At 45.1% G+C, this 24,023-nt stretch overlaps 2 protein-coding genes and 1 pseudogene across 2 annotated transcripts; all 3 read left to right on the top strand.

The window, feature by feature from the left end:
- LOC107749395 (probable ubiquitin carboxyl-terminal hydrolase FAF-X) overlaps nt 1–6,180 on the top strand; it is a 35,141-nt pseudogene extending 28,961 nt beyond the window's left edge.
- A 2,273-nt stretch (nt 6,181–8,453) lies between these two features.
- On the top strand, nt 8,454–13,680 carry LOC107749408 (putative ATP-dependent RNA helicase an3). Its single transcript, XM_016564553.1, has 11 exons — nt 8,454–8,793; nt 9,591–9,639; nt 9,736–9,783; nt 11,705–11,899; nt 11,999–12,131; nt 12,242–12,349; nt 12,565–12,664; nt 12,754–12,889; nt 12,982–13,079; nt 13,168–13,266; nt 13,369–13,680. Exons 1-11 carry the CDS (start codon nt 8,749–8,751, stop codon nt 13,678–13,680), a joined length of 1,323 nt encoding a protein of 440 aa, XP_016420039.1. The 5' UTR covers nt 8,454–8,748.
- Nucleotides 13,681–13,773: 93 nt separating this feature from the next.
- Nucleotides 13,774–23,567, top strand: LOC107749407 (putative ATP-dependent RNA helicase an3). The gene is made up of 16 exons (XM_016564552.1): nt 13,774–13,777; nt 15,669–15,770; nt 16,177–16,371; nt 16,471–16,603; nt 16,714–16,821; nt 17,117–17,216; nt 17,303–17,438; nt 17,545–17,642; nt 17,730–17,828; nt 17,936–18,096; nt 18,332–18,485; nt 19,400–19,600; nt 20,148–20,265; nt 20,386–20,539; nt 20,621–20,745; nt 20,906–23,567. The coding sequence occupies exons 1-16, from the start codon at nt 13,774–13,776 to the stop codon at nt 20,977–20,979; spliced, it is 1,962 nt and encodes a 653-aa protein (XP_016420038.1). The 3' UTR covers nt 20,980–23,567.
- The last annotated feature ends 456 nt before the right edge of the window (nt 23,568–24,023 follow it).

The raw sequence follows: 24,023 nt of genomic DNA, 5'->3' as shown, positions 1-24,023 counted from the left end.
CTCGTTTGTGAGGCAGTCCGGCGTAAAATGATTCGCACAAACATATAGGACTTTTCCGTTTTTTTCCGGGACATTCCCTTCGAAAATGAAATGTAACCGCCGTGTCCTCAGCGGTCTACGGAGACTCCTGTGTTCGTTGGTGCATCCCAACACACCACACTTGTAATGCCTCTTTAGCGCTGACATTGTATCTCCAGCAGCTACAGCAAGAAAACAGTAATGGTGGACGGCTGCTTCTCACTCAGGGCGGGGCCTATGCTAATAGGGCGGAGAGCATCACAAATGGGCGGGACTTTCCCGAGTATGACATCATTATAGGGAGAAATCTGGAACCGCTTGTTTGGAGAGACCGTTTATGATTTATTGGAATTATAAAATAATGAGTGGGTGGATTTTTACCATTATAGGCTGGTTGTTTTCACACACTGTGGCCACACAACTGTGTTCAAACACCTTATAAAAGCAGTTTTTGCACAATAGCTCACCTTTAAACCTGAGACAGAACTTGTTTTGCTGTGATTTGTGAGCAGGCCTGTGACAGTGTGACCCTGAGTGACCATCTGTTGCGAGCGGTGCTGAACTTATTGAGGAGAGAAGTGTCCGAACACGGCCGTCACCTCCAGCAGTACTTCAACCTCTTCGTCATGTACGCCAATCTGGGTAAGCGCTCGTTCGCTCTTGGTTCCCATAAGTCTCGACAGGTTTATGTGTACATAGAATGTCAGAAGGATGCTGTCTGTCTGCTGCAGGTCTGGCAGAAAAGACACAGCTGCTGAAGCTGAGCGTTCCAGCCACGTTCATGCTGGTGGCGCTGGACGAGGGTCCCGGGCCTCCCATTAAGTATCAGTACGCAGAGCTCGGCAAACTCTACACCGTAGTGTCACAGCTGGTGCGCTGCTGCGACGTGACGTCACGCATGCAGTCCTCCATTAACGGTGAGTGTTAACTATGCTGGTGTCCTTTCACGTGTCACACGAAGGCTCTCAGGTTCTCAGCTCTTTCTCGCACACTCTTCTCTGACAGGTAACCCACCTCTGGCCAATCCGTTCGCCGACCCCAGCCTCACAGCTCCCATCATGCCCCTGCAGCAGCTGGTGGCTGAAACCCTGTTTGTGCGCACCAGCTACGTGAAGAAGATCATCGAGGACTGCAGCAATTCTGAGGAGACGGTGAAGCTGCTGCGCTTCTGCTGCTGGGAGAACCCACAGTTCTCCTCCACGGTCCTCAGCGAGCTGCTCTGGCAGGTTAGTCCGTGATGAACGCTCAGTGGAAGCCTGTTTCCTGTAGGCCACTCGTTGTGAATGTCCTGTCGTTCCTTGCGGTGTCAGGTGGCGTATTCCTACACCTATGAGCTGAGGCCTTACCTGGATCTCCTGCTGCAGATCCTCCTGATTGAGGACTCGTGGCAGACGCACCGGTGAGTCGAGATCTGCATGATGATGAGAGCATCTGAATGTCAAAGAGCAAGTGTCCTCATATCAGTTGTCTCTTTAGGATCCACAATGTTTTGAAGGGCATCCCTGATGACCGAGACGGGCTCTTTGACACCATCCAGCGCTCCAAGAACCATTATCAGAAACGGGCCTATCAGTGCATTAAATGCATGGTGGCCCTCTTCACCAACTGCTCTGTGGCTCATCAGATCCTGCAGGTGAGGCTGACGTGTTGTCATGTGCATTTACAGTTTACAGTTACTGGTTTAGCACGGGTCTCCAGCTCTGCTCCAACACACCTGCCTGTAATCAAGTAGCCATGAACACCTTGATTAGCTGCTTCAGGAGTGTTTGATTGGGGTTGGAGCTGAAGTCTGCAGGAGCGATCTAGTTAGAGTAGAAGAGCAGAAGTGACTGATCCCGGGGAGGCAAGAACAACTCTATAGTCATCTATAAAGGCTATAAGGGCTCTTCGGGTAGAGTTGGAGGATCTTTCTATGTTCGTGGGACAGTGACGGTTCTTAAAAAGAGACAATTAACACTCTTATGCTTTTCTCTCCTGTTGTAAATCATTGTTGGGAAACAAAACACCAAGTAGTGATTGTGTTTTTCATAATGTATCACAGAGTAACGGGGATCTGAAGAGGAAGTGGACGTGGGCAGTAGAATGGCTGGGTGATGAGCTGGAGAGGAGGCCATACACGGGAAACCCTCAGTACAGCTACAACAACTGGTCTCCTCCGGTTCAGAGCAACGAGACGTCCAACGGATATTTCCTGGAGCGCTCTCACAGCGCCCGCATGACCCTGGCCAAGGCCTGCGAGCTCTGTCCTGAAGAGGTGAGCGGGCAATCAATCGAGTCTGTTCCTTTGCCTAATCAATATAGAATTTTGGGGAGTTAGTCTATTTCTTGAATAATAGGTAATACAATAAGATTTTTAATAAGCATTAGGCTAAGAGTTTAGTTGCTAATATGCTGAGATATTGACACTTAATAGCTAAAATGCTAACATCTACATTAATGCAACTGGCTGGCCAGACACTTTTATCCACAGCAACTTGCATTGAAGGTGTACATGTTATCAGTTCATACATTTCGCTCTACTAGATCAACACATGTTTGTTTGTTCGTTCAGGAGCCCGATGATCAGGAAGCACCTGATGAGCACGACTCGTCGCCACCGGAGGACACTGCGCTCTATCCTCATTCTCCAGGGACGCAGTATCAGCAGGTGACGTCCACATGTTAGACGGCTGACAACTAGCTGTGCTTATATCAAACACTGTGCCATGTGCACCGCACAGAAGGTCTTGCACCCTTTCTTGTAGGTGCGTAATATTACACCCCATTAATGCCGGGTTTACAGTTTACAGTTACTAGTTTAGCACAGGTCTCCAGCTCTGCTCCAACACACCTGCCTGTAATCAAGTAGCCATGAACACCTTGATTAGCTGCTTCAGGAGTGTTTGATTGGGGTTGGAGCTGAAGTCTGCAGGAGCGATCTAGTTAGAGTAGAAGAGCAGAAGTGACTGATCCCGGGGAGGCAAGAACAACTCTATAGTCATCTATAAAGGCTATAAGGGCTCTTCGGGTAGAGTTGGAGGATCTTTCTATGTTCGTGGGACAGTGACGTTTCTTAAAAAGAGACAGTTAACACTCTTATGCTTTTCTCTCCTGTTGTAAATCATTGTTGGGAAACAAAACACCAAGTAGTGATTGTGTTTTTCATAATGTATCACAGAGTAACGGGGATCTGAAGAGGAAGTGGACGTGGGCAGTAGAATGGCTGGGTGATGAGCTGGAGAGGAGGCCATACACGGGAAACCCTCAGTACAGCTACAACAACTGGTCTCCTCCGGTTCAGAGCAACGAGACGTCCAACGGATATTTCCTGGAGCGCTCTCACAGCGCCCGCATGACCCTGGCCAAGGCCTGCGAGCTCTGTCCTGAAGAGGTGAGCGGGCAATCAATCGAGTCTGTTCCTTTGCCTAATCAATATAGAATTTTGGGGAGTTAGTCTATTTCTTGAATAATAGGTAATGCAATAAGATTTTTAATAAGCATTAGGCTAAGAGTTTAGTTGCTAATATGCTGAGATATTGACACTTAATAGCTAAAATGCTAACATCTACATTAATGCAACTGGCTGGCCAGACACTTTTATCCACAGCAACTTGCATTGAAGGTGTACATGTTATCAGTTCATACATTTCGCTCTACTAGATCAACACATGTTTGTTTGTTCGTTCAGGAGCCCGATGATCAGGAAGCACCTGATGAGCACGACTCATCGCCACCGGAGGACACTGCGCTCTATCCTCATTCTCCAGGGACGCAGTATCAGCAGGTGACCTCCACATGCTAGTCCTTCATACACGAGTTAGACGGCTGATAACTAGCTGTGCTTATATCAAACACTGTGCCATGTGCACAGCACAGAAGGTCTTGCACCGTTTCTTGTAGGTGCGTAATATTACACCCCATTAATGCCGGGCTGGATTCATCAGTTATGAGATCGAACCATTTGACACAAACTATGGGAAGAAGAGAAAAGGAACGTAGACGTATTTCCTGCTGCTCTTTCACACTCTCGCTCTCCATCTGTGGCGTTCATTGCTGCAAACCCGATGACTGTTCTGCCAGATTTCAAACCGGTTTGAATGTACATATGTGTGCTTTATGCCAGTTTAATGCCACATCAGTTCAAACCAGTTTGAAGCGTGTTGTAATGTCTGCCACGAGTCTCATGATCTTAACTTATTATTAAATCATTACCAGCCACTCTCATAGATCTCACTCGTGTTATGTTCCCTCTCTCTGCAGCCTAATAACCAGCCTCACGGGCAGCCCTACACCGGCCCGGCCGCCCAGCACATGAATAACCCGCAGCAAGCCCCGCAGAGGCCTCAAGAAAGCTGGGAGGGAACCGACGAGGTCCCTCCAGTCCAGACTAAAGAGTAGCAGTCGCCCACACCTTGCCTCGAGACCGCATCCGCTCGTCTCCAGGACCGAGACCAGGCCTTACAAACAGCAGTCTCGTAACGTACTCTATGCCACCCAACTCCTGCAGCACTGATGTCTCTCTTCTCCACACTAGATCTGTCTGTGATGATGAACCTGGAGCGACGTGAGTGTCCACACTGTCTGCAGACGAGCTGCGTGGGTACAGCTCTTGGAGTGATCCATCACTGTAGCGTGAGCGTTCAGGAATGTTGATGGTGTATATAGTGTGCAAATATCTAGACCTTTGGACCCCCTCCAGTTTCATCATCATCTAAAAATACCACAGCAGCCGAATGAAGGGAAACCCGAGGCTTCGTCGCCGCCGGGTGTTGCTCGTGTGTGAGGATGAGTTTGCTGCGTCAGCACCGAGGCACACAAACATTACATGCTCATGACTCTCCGTGGGGTTTCTGGATCAACTCGGCGTCGCTCTACTGATTTAGAAGGCATTGAAATCTTTCAGCGCTGCTTATTTGTTTTGCTTTTCTTCATTCATCAGGGCGCCTTCGGCCTGTTAGGAGTGTGCTGTGAGCTTCTGTTAGGGTCTTTAACACCACTTTCTCGTCCATCCACTTCAACCTCATTAGCAGCTGGTGGCTGCAGATTTACTCCACAGACTAAAGTCTCTCTGGCACTCGAGTCTGTTTCATTTGTATTGTCAGCAGGCTGGAAAGTGTAATAACTCATCTTGTTTTGCCACCATTGAATCGAATTTCAGTTGCCCTAGTTCTTAGTCTGCCTCTTGGCTCCTCCCACTTCCTCCGTCCCTGTCCAATGAAAATGCAGCCACGGCCACACTGCTCTGTATCCGGGGAGATTTGCAGGGAGGTCATCGTGCTCCGGGATTCATCAACTCTGCTGGATTTATAAAGTGTGGCTCTTTTGTCTGAATACCAAAATGCCAGCGAAGGAAGTCGGAGCTCACCATATTCTATTTAGCCGTTTTCTTTGATAGAGGTTATTTTGTTGAATTTGAGAAGAAAGAGTTTGAGCGTTTGAATGAAAAGGCCTTGTCCTAGTGTTATTTTTAAGAGGATATTCACTCTACAGAGTTCTGTGAGTCCTGTTTTTGCCGAGCGTTGTTTACGGCGTGAGGTTGGATTCTGGAGCTGCTTTAGCCATGTGAAGTTTTCTTTCTTTCCCTGCACAGACGTATAATAACAGAAGCACTGCACCACTGGAAACAATAAATTACACATTTAAATGCAAGTTTTACTTTTTATTAGCTTTCCGATGGTTTCTATAAGAAGGTACATTTTGTAAATACCTAATGCACGCAGAAACACGCTCGTTAAATCATTGTGTGCTGATAGATTTTATTCAGCAGACGGTCAGAACGCCACGTGGATCTGCTGAAGGTTATCCTGAAACATCTGCAGACATCCTGACAAAGACTGAACGGCCCTGAACTAGATCTTGACGGATCGACTGGGTAGTGAGTGGGGGTGGAGGGGTTAAACCATCTTAACTAGCACTACAGGTCCACCTTCTCTCAGGCCATCTGTTAAGAATACTTCCTCTGTGACAGAGAGAATCTCACAAGCTCCATGTTTGTAAATGCTTATTAGAGTGACATTTGCCTTCTGCTTTGTTTTTGCTCTTTCAGGTTTCATTTTGTTTTAATTCTAAAGCTCTTTTAGTGAAACGTGCATGGATAATATTCCTCGGCCTTCGAGCACTGTACAAACCCAGCACACTGTAAAATTATACTTTAAAGGTAAAAAATAAATGGTATTTGAATTACGTGTCTGTCTGATAAACTGGCCTACATCTGCTCAAAACATCTGATTCAGTGCTCATAGTTTAAACACTGTGTACTCTGAAATTTCAGTTATGAAGCAGCAACTTTAATGCATCGCATCCCTGTTTCTGACCAAATGTAACAGCATCACATTGCAAAGGGTCATCACGAAGGACGTGTTTTGTGAAATGACTGGACAGCTTGACTCTTTCTTTTGAAGCTGTTATGATCCTCAAGACACTCAGGTCTGTTCTGCAGAGACTGATACACATTTCACACACTGTTGTACTGTTTGCATCCTGTAGCTCAAGTTTATGCTTCAGAACATATGTATTTGCGCTTGTAGAACAAATGAACTACACTTCCAGGTGATCTGTGAGGAGATGAAATGCAGCAACATTAAATGACCGACGAATGACACGGATTCAGCTCAACTAGGCCTCATCCGCAGGTGTAAACAGCCCCATGTGTATGGAAGGCCAAAAGGGCCATAAAACACGTGAATTTCAACACGTCAACAACACGTTAAATACGTGTTATTAGAGTGACATTTGCCTTCTGCTTTGTTTTTGCTCTTTCAGGTTTCATTTTGTTTTAATTCTAAAGCTCTTTTAGTGAAACGTGCATGGATAATATTCCTCGGCCTTCGAGCACTGTACAAACCCAGCACACTGTAAAATTATACTTTAAAGGTAAAAAATAAATGGTATTTGAATTACGTGTCTGTCTGATAAACTGGCCTACATCTGCTCAAAACATCTGATTCAGTGCTCATAGTTTAAACACTGTGTACTCTGAAATTTCAGTTATGAAGCAGCAACTTTAATGCATCGCATCCCTGTTTCTGACCAAATGTAACAGCATCACATTGCAAAGGGTTCATCACGAAGGACGTGTTTTGTGAAATGACTGGACAGCTTGACTCTTTCCTTTGAAGCTGTTATGATCCTCAAGACACTCAGGTCTGTTCTGCAGAGACTGATACACATTTCACACACTGTTGTACTGTTTGCATCCTGTAGCTCAAGTTTTTGTTTTTGCTCTTTCAGGTTTCATTTTGTTTTAATTCTAAAGCTCTTTTAGTGAAACGTGCATGGATAATATTCCTCGGCCTTCGAGCACTGTACAAACCCAGCACACTGTAAAATTATACTTTAAAGGTAAAAAATAAATGGTATTTGAATTACGTGTCGGTCTGATAAACTGGCCTACATCTGCTCAAAACATCTGATTCAGTGCTCATAGTTTAAACACTGTGTACTCTGAAATTTCAGTTATGAAGCAGCAACTTTAATGCATCGCATCCCTGTTTCTGACCAAAGTAACAGCATCACATTGCAAAGGGTTCATCACGAAGGACGTGTTTTGTGAAATGACTGGACAGCTTGACTCTTTCTTTTGAAGCTGTTATGATCCTCAAGACACTCAGGTCTGTTCTGCAGAGACTGATACACATTTCACACACTGGTGTACTGTTTGCATCCTGTAGCTCAAGTTTATGCTTCAGAACATATGTATTTGCGCTTGTAGAACAAATGAACTACACTTCCAGGTGATCTGTGAGGAGATGAAATGCAGCAACATTAAATGACCGACGAATGACACGGATTCAGCTCAACTAGGCCTCATCCGCAGGTGTAAACAGCCCCATGTGTATGGAAGGCCAAAAGGGCCATAAAACACGTGAATTTCAACACGTCAACAACACGTTAAATACGTGTTTGCGCGTGAAAAATCAGCGCGTTAAATATGCGTATTCAACACGTATATGAAGTGTTAAATGTGTTAAAAATCAGTTTGAAGGGGTCAGTGTCACTGGCTGCTGAAGACTTGGGTCAAACCATTTCCGTGAGCTTAGAGGGGTGTACCACTCATAGACTAGGCTACCACCATTTAACATGCCATAGATCAGCTTATTCAGCCTATTTATTTTGTCATTTTTTGTATAGCCTATAGAAATGATATATTTAAATTGCAGTTTTATGAAAAATTAGATACAAAATAAAATAGCCTCGTTTTTCTCCACTCATGCCTTTTTGTAAATAAACACATTAGTGGGCATTCTAGCTTTAACAGTGATCAAACTTAAATTAGCATCAAAGCATTAAGATTTGTTACAACGCGTGAAATACGCTTATTTAACGTGTTGCAATTCCCGTGTTTTTGGCCCGTTTAGCCTTCCATACGTGTGGCGTCGCTCCCATAGACTGTATGCTCGCTCCTCGAAGTCTCGCGTGAAAAGCGTCACGCGGTGATTCTGTCGTCCAATAAAATGACGCGGTTTCCGCTGCGCTCTTATTTCACCCTCAGATTGAGAAAGACGCGCAGCTCGAGTTCCGAATATCGTCGACGCGGAGTCTAATTCAGACACACTGAAGATTATTAAAACCCGAACGTTTCCTTTTAAAGCGACGTTTGCGTTTCCATTTTTCTTTCCTTTGTTCAAAGTTTCACGTTTCACCGACCGGCGTCGACGGGGATCACAGGACGCGGCAGCGGAGCACGAGCGACATACCGGCAAACAAAGAAACCCGTTTGTGCGAGAGATCAGCCTTCATCAGCCCATAGTTATGAGTCATGTGGCCGTCGAAAATGTGCACGGTCTAGACCAGCAGGTAAGCGGGCGCCGGCGGCGGGGTTTCGGGGCTGTTCTGAGGCCGGCCTGCGGCGCGTTTAAGATGGAGGAGCTGCTGTCGATGAGCGGATGATGGCGGAGCCGCGGCGCGTTTGTTTGTCACACGCGGCTGCGTCTCGCGATGCGTCCACGGGGTTCGGGAGGTTCGAGTTCTGAACGGTTTTCGCGCAGAGATTCCAGTGTAACGTTACTTCATGAGTGTCTGTATCGAGATCGAGCAGGAAAACTTTCAGCTGGCGGGTTTCTGGCCTGTGACCGAGATTCTTCTGGCCTTTTGTCTGACCAGGTCTTTTTCACTGCGTTTGCTCTTATATTGTTTATTTGTCGTTACTTCTCTTAATAGAAACAGACTTTTTTTATTTTTGTACGTCAGGTGAACCCAAACGGACGCGAATATCGCGATGTAACGCACCGAATCTCCCAAGAGTTTTAATTTCCTGTAACGACACACGGTGAATATCGGCGAATAATTCTTTAATTTAATTCGCGTGATGTAGTTGTCGTAGATGTCGTGTGAGATAACGTTAATTTAGTGACGCATGTTGTGTGTTTCAGTGTTTATAACCGTCTAAACCAGCTTGGACGCGTTTGAGTGGTTTCGTAGGTTTTAAGGTAGATGTTATATCGTTGAACGCCGAAGGCTTGAGTAAAGTTTCTGATCTCGGCGTCCTCTTGTACAAACTGAACGTGTTTCCTCTCACTGACCCCAGATCAGCTCTTAAATGTGTTTCTGTCCTCATCACATCAGCTCTGTCTAACGAGATTCTTCTCTTTCAGCTCGCTGCCCTAGACTTGAACTCCGCTGATGTTCAAGGAGTCCCTGGAAGTGAGTATCTGTCTCGGATGGTTTTCTGACATTGGTTTTGCTCTGGATGAAGGAGAGTTGTGTGTTTGCCATGCTAACAAAGTCTGTCTTCACCAGGGCGTTACATTCCACCTCATTTAAGGAACAAAGAAGCTTCCAAAAATGGTACTACACTTTTTTCTTCTTGTCTTGTCTGGTTAACCCTTAAACTCCAGCGCCGGGTTGTAATTGTCTGATTTAAAGCCACTCTGGCTATGTTTACTTGCACAACTTTTGTTTCAATCGGACTGAGTTCATTCTGATTGATTAATCTCTTACATGAATGCTAAATAAAATGATCTGGTTGATGTGTGCGTTTATATGTCAGAACCTTTGACATGCGCACACTGCACAGATGTGACCCTGGAGCACAAAACCATAAGTGTCAATTCGTTGAAATTGAGATTTATACAACATCTGAAAGCTGAATAAATAAGCTTTCCATTGATGTATGGTTTGTTAGGATAGCACAATATTTGGCTGAGATACAACTATTTGAAAATCTGGATAGGAGATTTACAAAATATCTTCATGGAATATAATCTTTACTTAATATCCTAATGATTTTTGGCATAAAATAAAAAAATCAATAATTTTGACCCATGCAATGTATTTTTGGCTATTGCTACAAATATCCCCCAGCGACTTAAGACTGGTCACATTTACAGTTTCCCGCTGTTTGTGCATAGTAACCGTTCTCCTACACAGTTTCTTTATTTATTTTAAACAGCAGAATTAGCTCATATTTATCAATTTCTGGTCATAATTTGGCACCGCTGTGCCGTGCTGCTTATATTTATCAGGCAGTAAAAACGCCTGTCGTCTGTGGATGAGAATCTGAAACCGGGACTGATGGGACGTCGTCCTGCTCCACTTCACAGACGCTGAGTGAAGAGAGTTTTATAATGACGGGACACTCATTTATTCAACAGGAAGAACAACTCGTTCCGCGCGTCATTAACGCTATTTCTGCATCGTTGCACATGCGCAGTCCTTCCAGTTTCAGTTTTCAATCTGATCGAGTGTTTACATGCACTCTCGATCGTACTAGAAAAGGAATAAACCACACCTTTCAATCCGATCTAACTTTCATTCGGATCGATTGAGGCGTTTACATGAAGGCTTTTCAGTCCGATTGACCCGTCAATCTGATTACTAACGGATTATTTGGTTGCGTGTAAACGGTGTTTGTGGCGCAGCACGTCTAGTCTATCGTTTGCTTCTGTCTAGGTGCCAGTGCGCTACTGTCTCGAGCACTTTCCACATGCATGTTGTTCAGTACTCATCCTGACCCAAAATCGAGTGGTTTTCCACCGGCGTTTTTGGATCATTTTATCCCCCCTCCATCTTTTGTCCGTTGACACAAGTGATCGATATGCTGGCATGCAAAAAAAACAACAACTTGTGCATCTAAAATTCAACCAGAGCTTGTCTGAACCGTATTGGCCGAGACTCTCAGCAGTATAGGTTTGAGATGCTCCGTGATCTTTAGTCTTCTCCTTGTGACGAGGCTGTTTGGCCCAGCACCCTCCTGACTATAAGTTTGTTCTTTTAGCTGGAGCTTATTCCTCTGGTAGACAGAGCGGTTACTCAGTGGCACCAGGAAGGAGCTGTAAGTTTCTATTGACAGCTTTTGGCTAAAGAGAGACTTTGAGGGGAAATCCTCGAATATGCATGATTCCACGATTAATTCTCAGCACACACTTGGAATCGTAACAGCTTATTTCAGCCACATTTCTTTCCAATGCAAGATTGCAAATGAGGCTTTGAAGAGCACTTTTGTTTAAAGACCCCACTCAGATGAGGGGGGAAATATTTAGAGTGGATGCTCCCATGTCTGCATTTACTTGAATTTTCAGCAATTTCAATGTAGTCGGTCAAGTCGAGGACTGGTGGCAGACTACCTAACTAGAGCCGAGAAGTAGGAGTCCATGCCTTACTTGACTAACTGCTTTGCTTTTGATCATCCGCCCCCAGAATGCTCCGCTCCATGTAACGTTTCTAGCACACGTGTGTTTAATAACCCCGTCCTCTCGCTCTCACACAGATTCTCCCGGAGGATGGGATAACGGACGCAGCAATGGCTTCGTGAACGGCTGCCACGATGGCCGAGACAACCGCATGAATGGGGGCAACAGTTTCGGTGGCCGCGGCTCCGTGCGCAACGACCGCGGAGGAAGAGGAGGCTTCAGAGGTAAAACCAGCGGCTCCTACAACCCCATCCAGCCAATGCAGAGCGCAGGCAGGTGTCTTCACCATACGTCTGAGAACGCTTGCTTTGCTGTTTGACTACACGACTTGCACTGCTGCTTTTTGATGTGAATCGTTCTCTCTTTAATAGGATTTGGTTATGACAACAAAGATGCCGGCGGGTGGAATGCCCCAAAAGACACTGCCTACAACAGCTTTGGCGGCCGCTCTGACCGGGGCAAATCATCTTTCTTCAATGACCGCGGGTCTTCATCCAGGGGGCGGTGAGGCTTTGTTGCTTTCTTTAGTTGCTGCTTTGTCTCTTTATCGAATAACTTGTGATGTAAGTCTCTGTAAGTCCTGGATCTGTCTGAAGCAGTGTTGTGTTTGGCAGGTATGAGCGTGGAGGTTTTGGCGGCGGTGGGAACAGCCGATGGGTGGAGGACTCCAGAGACGATGAAGACTGGTCCAAACCGTTGCCTCCCAATGAGCGTGTGGAACAGTGAGTGTTGCTGTTTTGACATAATGCTGCTTTCAAGTTCCTGTGAAGGTGTTCCTACTTCCTTATCCTTAAAAAATGACTAACATTAGATTTGAAGTAGTTCTGATGTGGTGTCGTTGATATGTTAATCTTGTAAATGCAATCCTGGAGGTTGCCAGTGGTTTTTAAGCCAAAGTGGTGTTTGTCTGACACTTGTTTTTCCTGTTTTCTCGCAGTGAGCTCTTCTCTGGAGGCAACACCGGGATTAACTTTGAGAAATATGATGACATTCCTGTTGAAGCCACAGGCCAGAACTGTCCACCACATATTGAGAGTGTGAGTCACCTGATCCAGATCCGAGTTTAATTGCAAATTAATATATATATATTTTAATAAATTAATCTTTGTGTGTTTTTGTAATACAGTTCCATGATGTAGATATGGGAGAGATCATTATGGGAAATATAGCCCTGACCCGCTACACACGGCCCACTCCTGTCCAGAAGCACGCTATTCCCATCATCAAGACTAAGAGAGACCTGATGGCGTGCGCACAGACAGGTGAGACGTCCGCTTAGTTGCTCATGATTTGTTGTTTTTTAGCATGTGTGTGGTAAATGCTTGATTGACCTTGTCTTTGTGACTGTAACTAGGTTCTGGTAAGACTGCAGCCTTCCTGCTGCCGGTCCTGAGCCAGATATACACTGAAGGACCGGGAGAGGCGCTGCAGGCTGTGAAGAACAGTGCACAGGTAGCATTTCCCGTGTGTTAGTTTGGCAATAAAGAACTGGCTCACTACATTTGTTGGATATTTTAACTGGGCGTGTTCTTGTCTTTAGGAAAATGGGAAATATGGCCGCCGTAAGCAGTATCCCATTTCACTGGTTTTAGCCCCAACAAGGGAACTGGCGCTCCAGATCTACGATGAGGCCAGGAAGGTAATAAACAACCGAACCAGAACACCGTCTCATTGGAACTTCCCAATTTCTGTTGGTTGAAACGTATTTTAAAAAAAATTAAAAATTCCCGTGTGTGTGTAGTTTGCGTACCGCTCTCATGTGCGGCCCTGTGTGGTGTATGGAGGCGCTGATATCGGTCAGCAGATTCGTGATCTGGAGAGAGGCTGCCATCTGCTGGTGGCCACTCCTGGGCGTCTGGTGGACATGATGGAGAGGGGCAAGATCGGCCTGGACTACTGCAAGTACGTCACTGATCTGCTGCACTTTGTGCCTCTGTGGAACGCCGTCCAATCTTATGCATGTCTGTTACTTTTAATGGTGCCCAGTTTTAGGTCCAAGAATGCACTAGCTTCTCTTATTTTCACTGTTTTGTGGCTTGACTATAAGTTTTAATGGTGTGCTTTAAACATTTCCAGACTGTTTGTTTCCAGGGTTTTCTCACGCTGCGCGTTAGTGTTTGTTAACAGTAATCTAACAGTAATAATGATGGGTTTGTGTAACGGACATGACCTGATATCAGCCTAATTACACGACATTCACACAACCTCCTGACTGCTTCATTCAGCAAACACACAGAGAGACGATTAACCGCCGCCAGGGTGTGATTTCCTACTAAAGTCACATTAAAGTCATCACAGTAACAGATGCTGTTTCTCTGCTCTGATCCAGACACAATTAAACGCTCAAAGCAAACAAACTGGATAAAGCCCAATCCATTAATCCTGAAGCGCGTTTCCACTGACACAGAGCGAGCGTTTTCAATTCATTCCTATTAGGCTTGCAAAAAGGTGGAACATTTCCAGTAAATTTAGGAAACATTCCAGGATTTTTTGGAATCTTTCAGGGATTTTTTGGCAAGTTTCCGGACATTTTCCACCCCTTTCCAACCCTAATTCCTATGGAAGCTGAGCTTAAACGCTCGCGCGGTGCACTATTGAAAGCGTCGAGGCTGAGCATTCCTCGACTTTATGCAAATATTGAGCGAAAAACGCCGGTTGAGAACCAATCGCTGTCAAAAGTAGGCAAGGCAAGATTTTGCCGTATGTTTGCTGAACTGGTGGATTACTGAGATCACTTGTCGTTGAAAAAGTCATAGCAAAAGAAAATGCACTTTGCATGCTTTCATTATATGTGACCCTAGACTACAAAACCAGTCATAAGGGTCGATTCTTTTCTGGAATATGAATACATAATCTTTCCATTGATGTATGGTTTGTTAGGATAGCACAATATTTGGCTGAGATACAACTATTTGAAAATCTGGAATCTGAGGGTGCAAAAAAATCTAAATATTGAAAAAATCATCTTTAAAGTTGTTCAAATGAAGTTCTTAGCAATGCATATTACTAATCAAAAATTAAGTTTTGATATATTTACGGTAGGAGATTTACAAAATATCTTCATGGAATATAATCTTTACTTAATATCCTAATGATTTTTGGCATAAAATAAAAAAATCAATAATTTTGACCCATGCAATGTATTTTTGGCTATTGCTACAAATATCCCCCAGCGACTTAAGACTGGTCACATTTACAGTTTCCCGCTGTTTGTGCATAGTAACCGTTCTCCTACACAGTTTCTTTATTTATTTTAAACAGCAGAATTAGCTCATATTTATCAATTTCTGGTCATAATTTGGCACCGCTGTGCCGTGCTGCTTATATTTATCAGGCAGTAAAAACGCCTGTCGTCTGTGGATGAGAATCTGAAACCGGGACTGATGGGACGTCGTCCTGCTCCACTTCACAGACGCTGAGTGAAGAGAGTTTTATAATGACGGGACACTCATTTATTCAACAGGAAGAACAACTCGTTCCGCGCGTCATTAACGCTATTTCTGCATCGTTGCACATGCGCAGTCCTTCCAGTTTCAGTTTTCAATCTGATCGAGTGTTTACATGCACTCTCGATCGTACTAGAAAAGGAATAAACCACACCTTTCAATCCGATCTAACTTTCATTCGGATCGATTGAGGCGTTTACATGAAGGCTTTTCAGTCCGATTGACCCGTCAATCTGATTACTAACGGATTATTTGGTTGCGTGTAAACGGTGTTTGTGGCGCAGCACGTCTAGTCTATCGTTTGCTTCTGTCTAGGTGCCAGTGCGCTACTGTCTCGAGCACTTTCCACATGCATGTTGTTCAGTACTCATCCTGACCCAAAATCGAGTGGTTTTCCACCGGCGTTTTTGGATCATTTTATCCCCCCTCCATCTTTTGTCCGTTGACACAAGTGATCGATATGCTGGCATGCAAAAAAAACAACAACTTGTGCATCTAAAATTCAACCAGAGCTTGTCTGAACCGTATTGGCCGAGACTCTCAGCAGTATAGGTTTGAGATGCTCCGTGATCTTTAGTCTTCTCCTTGTGACGAGGCTGTTTGGCCCAGCACCCTCCTGACTATAAGTTTGTTCTTTTAGCTGGAGCTTATTCCTCTGGTAGACAGAGCGGTTACTCGGTGGCACCAGGAAGGAGCTGTAAGTTTCTATTGACAGCTTTTGGCTAAAGAGAGACTTTGAGGGGAAATCGCATGATTCCCATGATTCCACGATTAATTCTCAGCACACACTTGGAATCGTAACGGCTTATTTCAGCCACCAATGCAAGAAATGCAAGATTGCAAATGAGGCTTTGAAGAGCACTTTTGTTTAAAGACCCCACTCAGATGAGGGGGGAAATATTTAGAGTGGATGCTCCCATGTCTGCATTTACTTGAATTTTCAGCAATTTCAATGTAGTCCTAACTAGAGCCGAGAAGTAGAAGTCCATGCCCTACTTGACTAACTGCTTTGCTTTTGATCATCCGCCCCCAGAATGCTCCGCTCCATGTAACGTTTCTAGCACACGTGTGTTTAATAACCCCGTCCTCTCGCTCTCACACAGATTCTCCCGGAGGATGGGATAACGGACGCAGCAATGGCTTCGTGAACGGCTGCCACGATGGCCGAGACAACCGCATGAATGGGGGCAACAGTTTCGGTGGCCGCGGCTCCGTGCGCAACGACCGCGGAGGAAGAGGAGGCTTCAGAGGTAAAACCAGCGGCTCCTACAACCCCATCCAGCCAATGCAGAGCGCAGGCAGGTGTCTTCACCATACGTCTGAGAACGCTTGCTTTGCTGTTTGACTACACGACTTGCACTGCTGCTTTTTGATGTGAATCGTTCTCTCTTTAATAGGATTTGGTTATGACAACAAAGATGCCGGCGGGTGGAATGCCCCAAAAGACACTGCCTACAACAGCTTTGGCGGCCGCTCTGACCGGGGCAAATCATCTTTCTTCAATGACCGCGGGTCTTCATCCAGGGGGCGGTGAGGCTTTGTTGCTTTCTTTAGTTGCTGCTTTGTCTCTTTATCGAATAACTTGTGATGTAAGTCTCTGTAAGTCCTGGATCTGTCTGAAGCAGTGTTGTGTTTGGCAGGTATGAGCGTGGAGGTTTTGGCGGCGGTGGGAACAGCCGATGGGTGGAGGACTCCAGAGACGATGAAGACTGGTCCAAACCGTTGCCTCCCAATGAGCGTGTGGAACAGTGAGTGTTGCTGTTTTGACATAATGCTGCTTTCAAGTTCCTGTGAAGGTGTTCCTACTTCCCCTATCCCTGAACAAAAACTAGCTATGATGTGTGAAGTAGTTGTAGCAATGTTTTACTCAAAGATATGAGTGCTTTTAAAATTCTGCAGTGAAGAGCATCAGATTGAAGTAGTTGCGACATGGTGTCGTTCATATAATCTTGTAAATGTGAGCATTGATTTGACTTGGCGTTTGCGTACGGTTTTTTAACCAAAGTGGAGTTTAGCCTGACACTTGTTCCTGTTTTCCTGCAGTGAACTCTTCTCTGGAGGCAACACCGGGATTAACTTTGAGAAATATGATGACATTCCTGTTGAAGCCACAGGCCAGAACTGTCCACCACATATTGAGAGTGTGAGTCACCTGATCATGATCAGAGTTTAATTGCAAATTATTTATTAGTTTTTTTTTATCACCATCTTTGTGTTTTTGTAATACAGTTCCATGATGTAGATATGGGAGAGATCATTATGGGAAATATAGCCCTGACCCGCTACACACGGCCCACTCCTGTCCAGAAGCACGCTATTCCCATCATCAAGACTAAGAGAGACCTGATGGCGTGCGCACAGACAGGTGAGACGTCCGCTTGGTTGCTCACTTTTTTTTCTTCTTTTTTTTTCTTCCCTGTGTGTGTATGGTAAATGCATGAAATGACGTCCGTGTTTGTGACTATAACTAGGTTCTGGTAAGACTGCAGCCTTCCTGCTGCCGGTCCTGAGCCAGATATACACTGAAGGACCGGGAGAGGCGCTGCAGGCTGTGAAGAACAGTGCACAGGTAGCACTTCCCGTGTGTTAGTTTGGCAATAAAGAACTGGCTCCTACTTTTGTTGGATGTTTTAACTGGGCATCGTCTTGTCTTTAGGAAAATGGGAAATATGGCCGCCGTAAGCAGTATCCCATTTCGCTGGTTTTAGCCCCAACAAGGGAACTGGCGCTCCAGATCTACGATGAGGCCAGGAAGGTAATAAACAACCGAACCAGAACACCGTCTCATTGGAACTTCCCGATTACTGTCAAATGAAATGCATTTAAACCTCGTTGTTGTTTTTTTTTCTACCCCTTATCTAGTTTGCGTACCGCTCTCATGTGCGGCCCTGTGTGGTGTATGGAGGCGCTGATATCGGTCAGCAGATTCGTGATCTGGAGAGAGGCTGCCATCTGCTGGTGGCCACTCCTGGGCGTCTGGTGGACATGATGGAGAGGGGCAAGATCGGCCTGGACTACTGCAAGTACGTCAAAGATCTGCTGCACTTTGTGCCTCTGTGGAATGTGGTTTTGTTTGCTGTTGTTGCCTAACAATTTGTGATTTGCATTCCCATTCCGTTGTAATTCAAACCTTTGGATTTCACTTGCTTTTGTTTACTTTTTTAATGGTCCTTTGGGTACCCCGTCCAAGAATGCACTAGCTTCTCATATTTTCACTGTTTTGTAGTTTGACAATTAGCTGTGTGTTTCTGTCGTTAGTTATCTGGTGCTGGATGAAGCAGACCGCATGTTGGACATGGGCTTCGAGCCACAGATTCGCCGTATCGTCGAGCAGGACACCATGCCGCCCAAAGGGCTTCGTCAGACCATGATGTTCAGTGCCACCTTCCCCAAGGAGATCCAGGTGAGTGTTGCAGGCTAATCTCTTTAAAACACCGTGATGTTACAACCTCAGGATGGCTCTGGCTTGTACGGTTTATTGTGGTGAGGCCTATACGCTGAGTTTTGGTTAAATTTTTTCTGTGACGCTTCAGTTTACTGAGACGGCAGAAAACGCATCCGTTTTTCTTTATTTTACAAAAGCACAACGTTTCGTTATGAGTGTAAACAAAATTAGACCCTTTACAGTTTTCGGAATGGATTTTATTGTAGGTAAGTCGAGTGTTGATTTGAGAAGGCTAAAGTGATCAAATGTGGTCAACTCGCTGTTGGCTGCTTGGTTGTCACTTTAAAAAAAAAAAAAAAAGCTAATCACGTTGATATTAAAAACAAAACTGAAGTATTTTAATGGCTGCAACAGTAGTATAGGCTGTGTAATGGGGAGGAGGAAGAAAGAAAGAAAGAAAAAAAAACCCCGGGCTCCAGTCGGACTCGGGCCGAGAGTTCTGATAAGCTGTTAGACAAGGGCCGGGCTAGGGCCTGATCGTCTCGGGCCAGGGCCTAGATTTGAGGCCCATGCAGGGCTTTAATGTAGTTCTCATGGTGTTAAGATTTTTACTTGACACTTTTTTTTCTTTCCCTCCCCTGATATTTCTTTGGAAGTAGTCATGCTCCTTTTCAGTGTTTCGTTCCTGCGGTTGGATCTGTGCATGAAGTGGCATGTAACCAATGCCATGTTGAATTGTAAAGCCATAAGACTGCTGTAATTTGGTTGCATTCAGCAGGACAGCACATGGTGGTTCAGCATGGCTGCGACTACAGTAGTCTTCTGAATTTAACAAAGTTCACTTCTATGAGATCCAAATGCTTGTCACTCCCTGTTTGCCATATGCTGCCATTCATTAGCTTCTGCTCCTCGTACTGAAGCGTGATGTCAGTTGTTGATAGTCTTCATCTCATCCAACAGGTAAAGAATCTTTGACCTTGGTGTTTGTTGAGACCAAGAAGGGAGCGGATGCTCTGGAGGACTTCCTGTATCGTGAGGGCTACGCCTGCACCAGTATCCACGGCGACCGTTCCCAGAGAGACCGTGAGGAAGCGCTCCAACAGTTCCGTTCAGGGAGATGCCCCATCTTAGTAGCCACGGCTGTATGTCATCTTACTTTCCTCTTTCGTTTGTTTAATCTTTGGTATGTTTTGGTGCAAGTCTCAAACTCTTTTGTTCCGCAGGTGGCTGCTCGTGGTCTGGACATCTCCAATGTGAAACACGTCATCTGCGACTACAGTAGTCTTTTGAAATTAACGCAAAGTTCACTTCTATGAGATCCAAATGCTTGTCACTCCCTGTTTGCCATATGCTGCCATTCATTAGCTTCTGCTCCTCGTACTGAAGCGTGATGTCAGTTGTTGATAGTCTTCATCTCATCCAACAGGTAAAGAATCTTTGACCTTGGTGTTTGTTGAGACCAAGAAGGGAGCGGATGCTCTGGAGGACTTCCTGTACCGTGAGGGCTACGCCTGCACCAGTATCCACGGCGACCGTTCCCAGAGAGACCGTGAGGAAGCGCTCCAACAGTTCCGTTCAGGGAGATGCCCCATCTTAGTAGCCACGGCTGTATGTCATCTTACTTTCCTCTTTCGTTTGTTTAATCTTTGGTATGTTTTGGTGCAAGTCTCAAACTCTTTTGTTCCGCAGGTGGCTGCTCGTGGTCTGGACATCTCCAATGTGAAACACGTCATTAACTTTGACCTGCCTAGTGACATCGAGGAGTACGTCCACCGCATCGGGCGAACCGGTCGTGTGGGAAACCTTGGTAATTGCAATAACAGTGTTGATATGCTTGCTGTAGTATACAATGGAACATTTGTCTGCTGTTTAGTGCCAGATCCTAATGCATCCCAGCGAATTCAGTCGTTTTGTTGGGTTGTCTCAGGTCTTGCCACATCATTCTTCAATGATAAGAATAGCAACATCACCAAGGATCTGCTGGACATCGTGGTGGAGGCCAAACAGGAAGTCCCGTCCTGGCTGGAGAGCCTGGCCTATGAGCACCAGCACAAGAGCAGCAGCCGCGGGCGCTCCAAGAGGTGTCTTTCCATTTCTGAAGTTTTTTTACCTTTTACGATCAGCCCCTGGGCACCCTGTTAAAAGGGTTTGGTGTTTTTCAGGTTTTCTGGTGGTTTTGGTGCCAGAGACTACCGTCAGACCAGCAGCAGCACCAGCGGCGGAGGCTTCGGGAGTCGCGGCGGCCGTAACACCGGCGGTCACGGAGGAAACCGCGGATTTGGCGGGGGTAAGGGTCGGTTTCGCTCCGGAACAACACCCTCATTGGGGGAAGAGGCCTTGGTGGCTTTTTTTATTTACTGCTTTCCTTCTAAGATATTTTCCAGTTTAGCTGCATGACCGCATGGTTCTTGAGTGCCCGTCACTCACCTGGTGTTTCTGGTCCTCAGGTGGCTTTGGTAACTTCTACAGCAGTGATGGCTACGGAGGAAACTATTCGCAGGTGGACTGGTGGGGAAACTAAGACTCTTTCCTTCACCTCTTCACTCCCCACGATGACAGTGGATCACCATGCCAAACTCACTGAATGGAAACCACATGTACCATAGCCAGACTGTATACCCTGTGTAGCTTTGAAGAACTTTGCAGTACATTACCAGCTGTGATTCTCTGACCACATCCGGAGAAGCTTGAGCTCCGTGGGACTCGGGGATGCCGGGATTTCTGGAGGTTTGACTGAAGCGGTCTCATGATGTGCTCGACCGTACTGAAGGGGGAACTGAGGCAGAAGTTTGCTTTAGATTCTTGGACTCTAGTTTTCCACTACATCTCATTTCTTTATACTAAACGAGAATCATTTGTTTGTTAATGTACTGTGCCTTTAAATTTAGACTCGCTGTGTTTTGTTTGTTCTTCTTTTTAAATGTCTGGCTGGCAATTGTTTTCCCCTGTTTTTTTTTTTTTTTCTTTCCGTTTTCTTCCCCCTCTAAAGATTTGTTTGGATGGTATAACAAAATAAGCTTGGATGTAATCAAACCTTGGCAAAGTCTGGGATGGTCTGTCACAACCTCATTTTGAACTGAAATTTTCAACGGGGTCACCAGTGCTGGTGTCGCGGGGCCTGACCCCCTCCATTGGCTTGAGGTCTCTTGTGTGGTAAAACTATCACAAGGGGGTGAAAAATATTGAATGTTGGAAGGAAAAGATCTCGCTCACTCTATCCTGGAGAGGTATCTATTATAGAGATGGTAGTCTTCTGAGAAAGAAACCAAGCCATTCCAGTATATTATTTTAAATTTCGATGTTGTGACGAACCGCGTCTGCCTCCCGCTGCTCCGCTTCATAACCAAACCGTAGAGGCAGCTAGTTCAGAACCGCACACTAGCTGTTTAGCGGTGTTGAATTAACTTTTTTTTTTTTTTTTTTTCTTGAACTGTAATGGAGGTAGCAATTGGATTTGTCTTTCTTCCTTCAAAAACCATTCTTGAAGTCGATTAACGGTGGGCTTGTGGCAGCTTCCGCAGTGCAGAGTTGGAATGGCTTCTCTAGGACCACGAGGTCAGAGCGGACGAGCCCAGAAAGCCCAGCTCGTCTCTGAAGAAATCCGCATGCTAGTGTTCTTGTTTTTTGGTCAAGGAGATTTTCGAACCGATTTCTGCAGCAGGCTTTTACGTTCGTTACAAGTAACATTTGTTAACTTTTTCGTTTTTCTCTTTTTCAAGCTGCGTTGAATTCCGAAAGACATCCTCGGCTTTACTCTTGAGACACGGCTCCCTCGTGACCCCCGGATCTTAGGGAGGCCTGGGGTCAGCAGAATTCGGTGTGCACCACGGGAAACTGCACTAAACCAGCTGCAGGGCTGCGGCTTGGGTGTAAACCAGACTCGTACTGGTTTGTTTAGTGGAGGTTTCCATGGCATCCTGGCCAGAGACAGGGTTCTTTCAAACTCCTGCGCGCTCTTAATCGTACGCTAAGGGCGAGTGGGATGCGTTTAACTGAAGTGCAATAGATTTACTCTCAAGCGTGTTGTGCCTTTTGGAAAAGGTGACCTGAAGCAGATGCGTTGACAGTATTGAAGTGACTTGAGAGCAGTGGTGCTACTTAGGCCCTTCTGTGTTACTTAGGCCCATCAAGTTTTACAAAAGTTGTTTTATTGCACATCTAGGGTTTTATATAAGTGTCTTGAGTGCGTGTCCTTAAGCTTCCAAATATTGTGTGTGAAGATTGTGAAAACGCAGCTTGTTTACAAAAGGGGAAGGGTTCTCCAATAGTTAACCAGGATTGATTTGGGACCAGGGATTAGCAGTGGGGAATTTAGCTATTTGCACAGATTACTAGATTCTACTTTTGCTGCTAGTTTGTGTAATTTATTAAGCATTTTTGAGAAATATTTATTTTTATAAGCCTAAAAAGTGATAGTTTCAAGAAACTTGACCAAAAGACCGTACAAAAACACTGGCACTTGAATGTTGAATGTCACCCGTATGCGTGAAATTTATATTTTTCGGGGTAGTGTGAGCTTTTTAATGTTTAAGGTCATTTTGGACTCATTTTGGACTAAATCCACATCTGTAATTGGTCTCTCTGACTAAACGAATCAATCCGATCAGTCAAACTCTGAATTGGCAGCCGAAATTTAAATAAACAACCATGCCAAGGTTTGGAAAAAGTTGCAAAAATATTTTTGTAAACGTGTATCAGTGCAAAGTGTTCAGATTATCCAGTTCTCTTTGTTTTGTTTTTGTTTTTTTCCAATATTTATTTTATTTTTTATTTGTACCCCCAGTGAATGTCTGGCACACGGCAATCTTAAGTAACAAAAACATGTGGTTATTCTCTATTGTTGCATTTGCATATTGGGCTCTGGCGCTGGTGTTCTCGGACAGGTTTGGCTGAACATTCGGTCTTAATTACAGAAGCAGTTATGAGTGAAGTGTTGAAAGCATGCAGTGAGAGGCTTTTAATTGACCAGATCATGTGAAAGAACATCACCGGAGCCCTTAGAGTTAGAGTATTTGCTTTATGTACTAGTTTAGAGGCTGTGCACTGCACGAAAAATGAAATGTGTGTTTATTGTATTTTACCAAATTAAAGTTGGAAGTTGCAAATACAGAAACCGCTCGGGCATCTGTGCATCTTAAGTGACTGGATACTAAATCCCTGCCGTTACCTTTTAAAGGACAGTTCAGCCAAAAAGAACATGGTCATTTACTTGCTTTCGTGTTGTTCCCAAACTGTAAGACTTTCTTCTATAGAATAAAACGATGGTCAATGCAGCGGTTGGTAGATTGATGATAATGCAGCTTCAACAGCAGCGGGGAAATGCCTGGTCGTTCATTTGATAGGACTTGGTTTATATTTGTGACAAAATGTGATCTTGGCATGAAAGAAGCTGAAGAAATAGCGATGATTAGTATACAGCTTGCAGCTAGATTTCTGTTCAGCACTGGATTCCACACAAAGAAAGCCGTCCGAGGCCCTGCTAGTGACTGGTGAGCGTTTACTGTGTGTCTCTGCTTCTGATGCTGGATAGAGTGGAATATTTACCTACAAGCCAATGAAAACTAG

This window comes from Sinocyclocheilus rhinocerous, unplaced genomic scaffold (assembly GCF_001515625.1).
Source record: "Sinocyclocheilus rhinocerous isolate Xijiao unplaced genomic scaffold, SAMN03320098_v1.1 scaffold79, whole genome shotgun sequence".
NCBI lineage: Eukaryota > Metazoa > Chordata > Actinopteri > Cypriniformes > Cyprinidae > Sinocyclocheilus > Sinocyclocheilus rhinocerous.
This window is presented reverse-complemented; position numbering and strand designations above follow the sequence as displayed.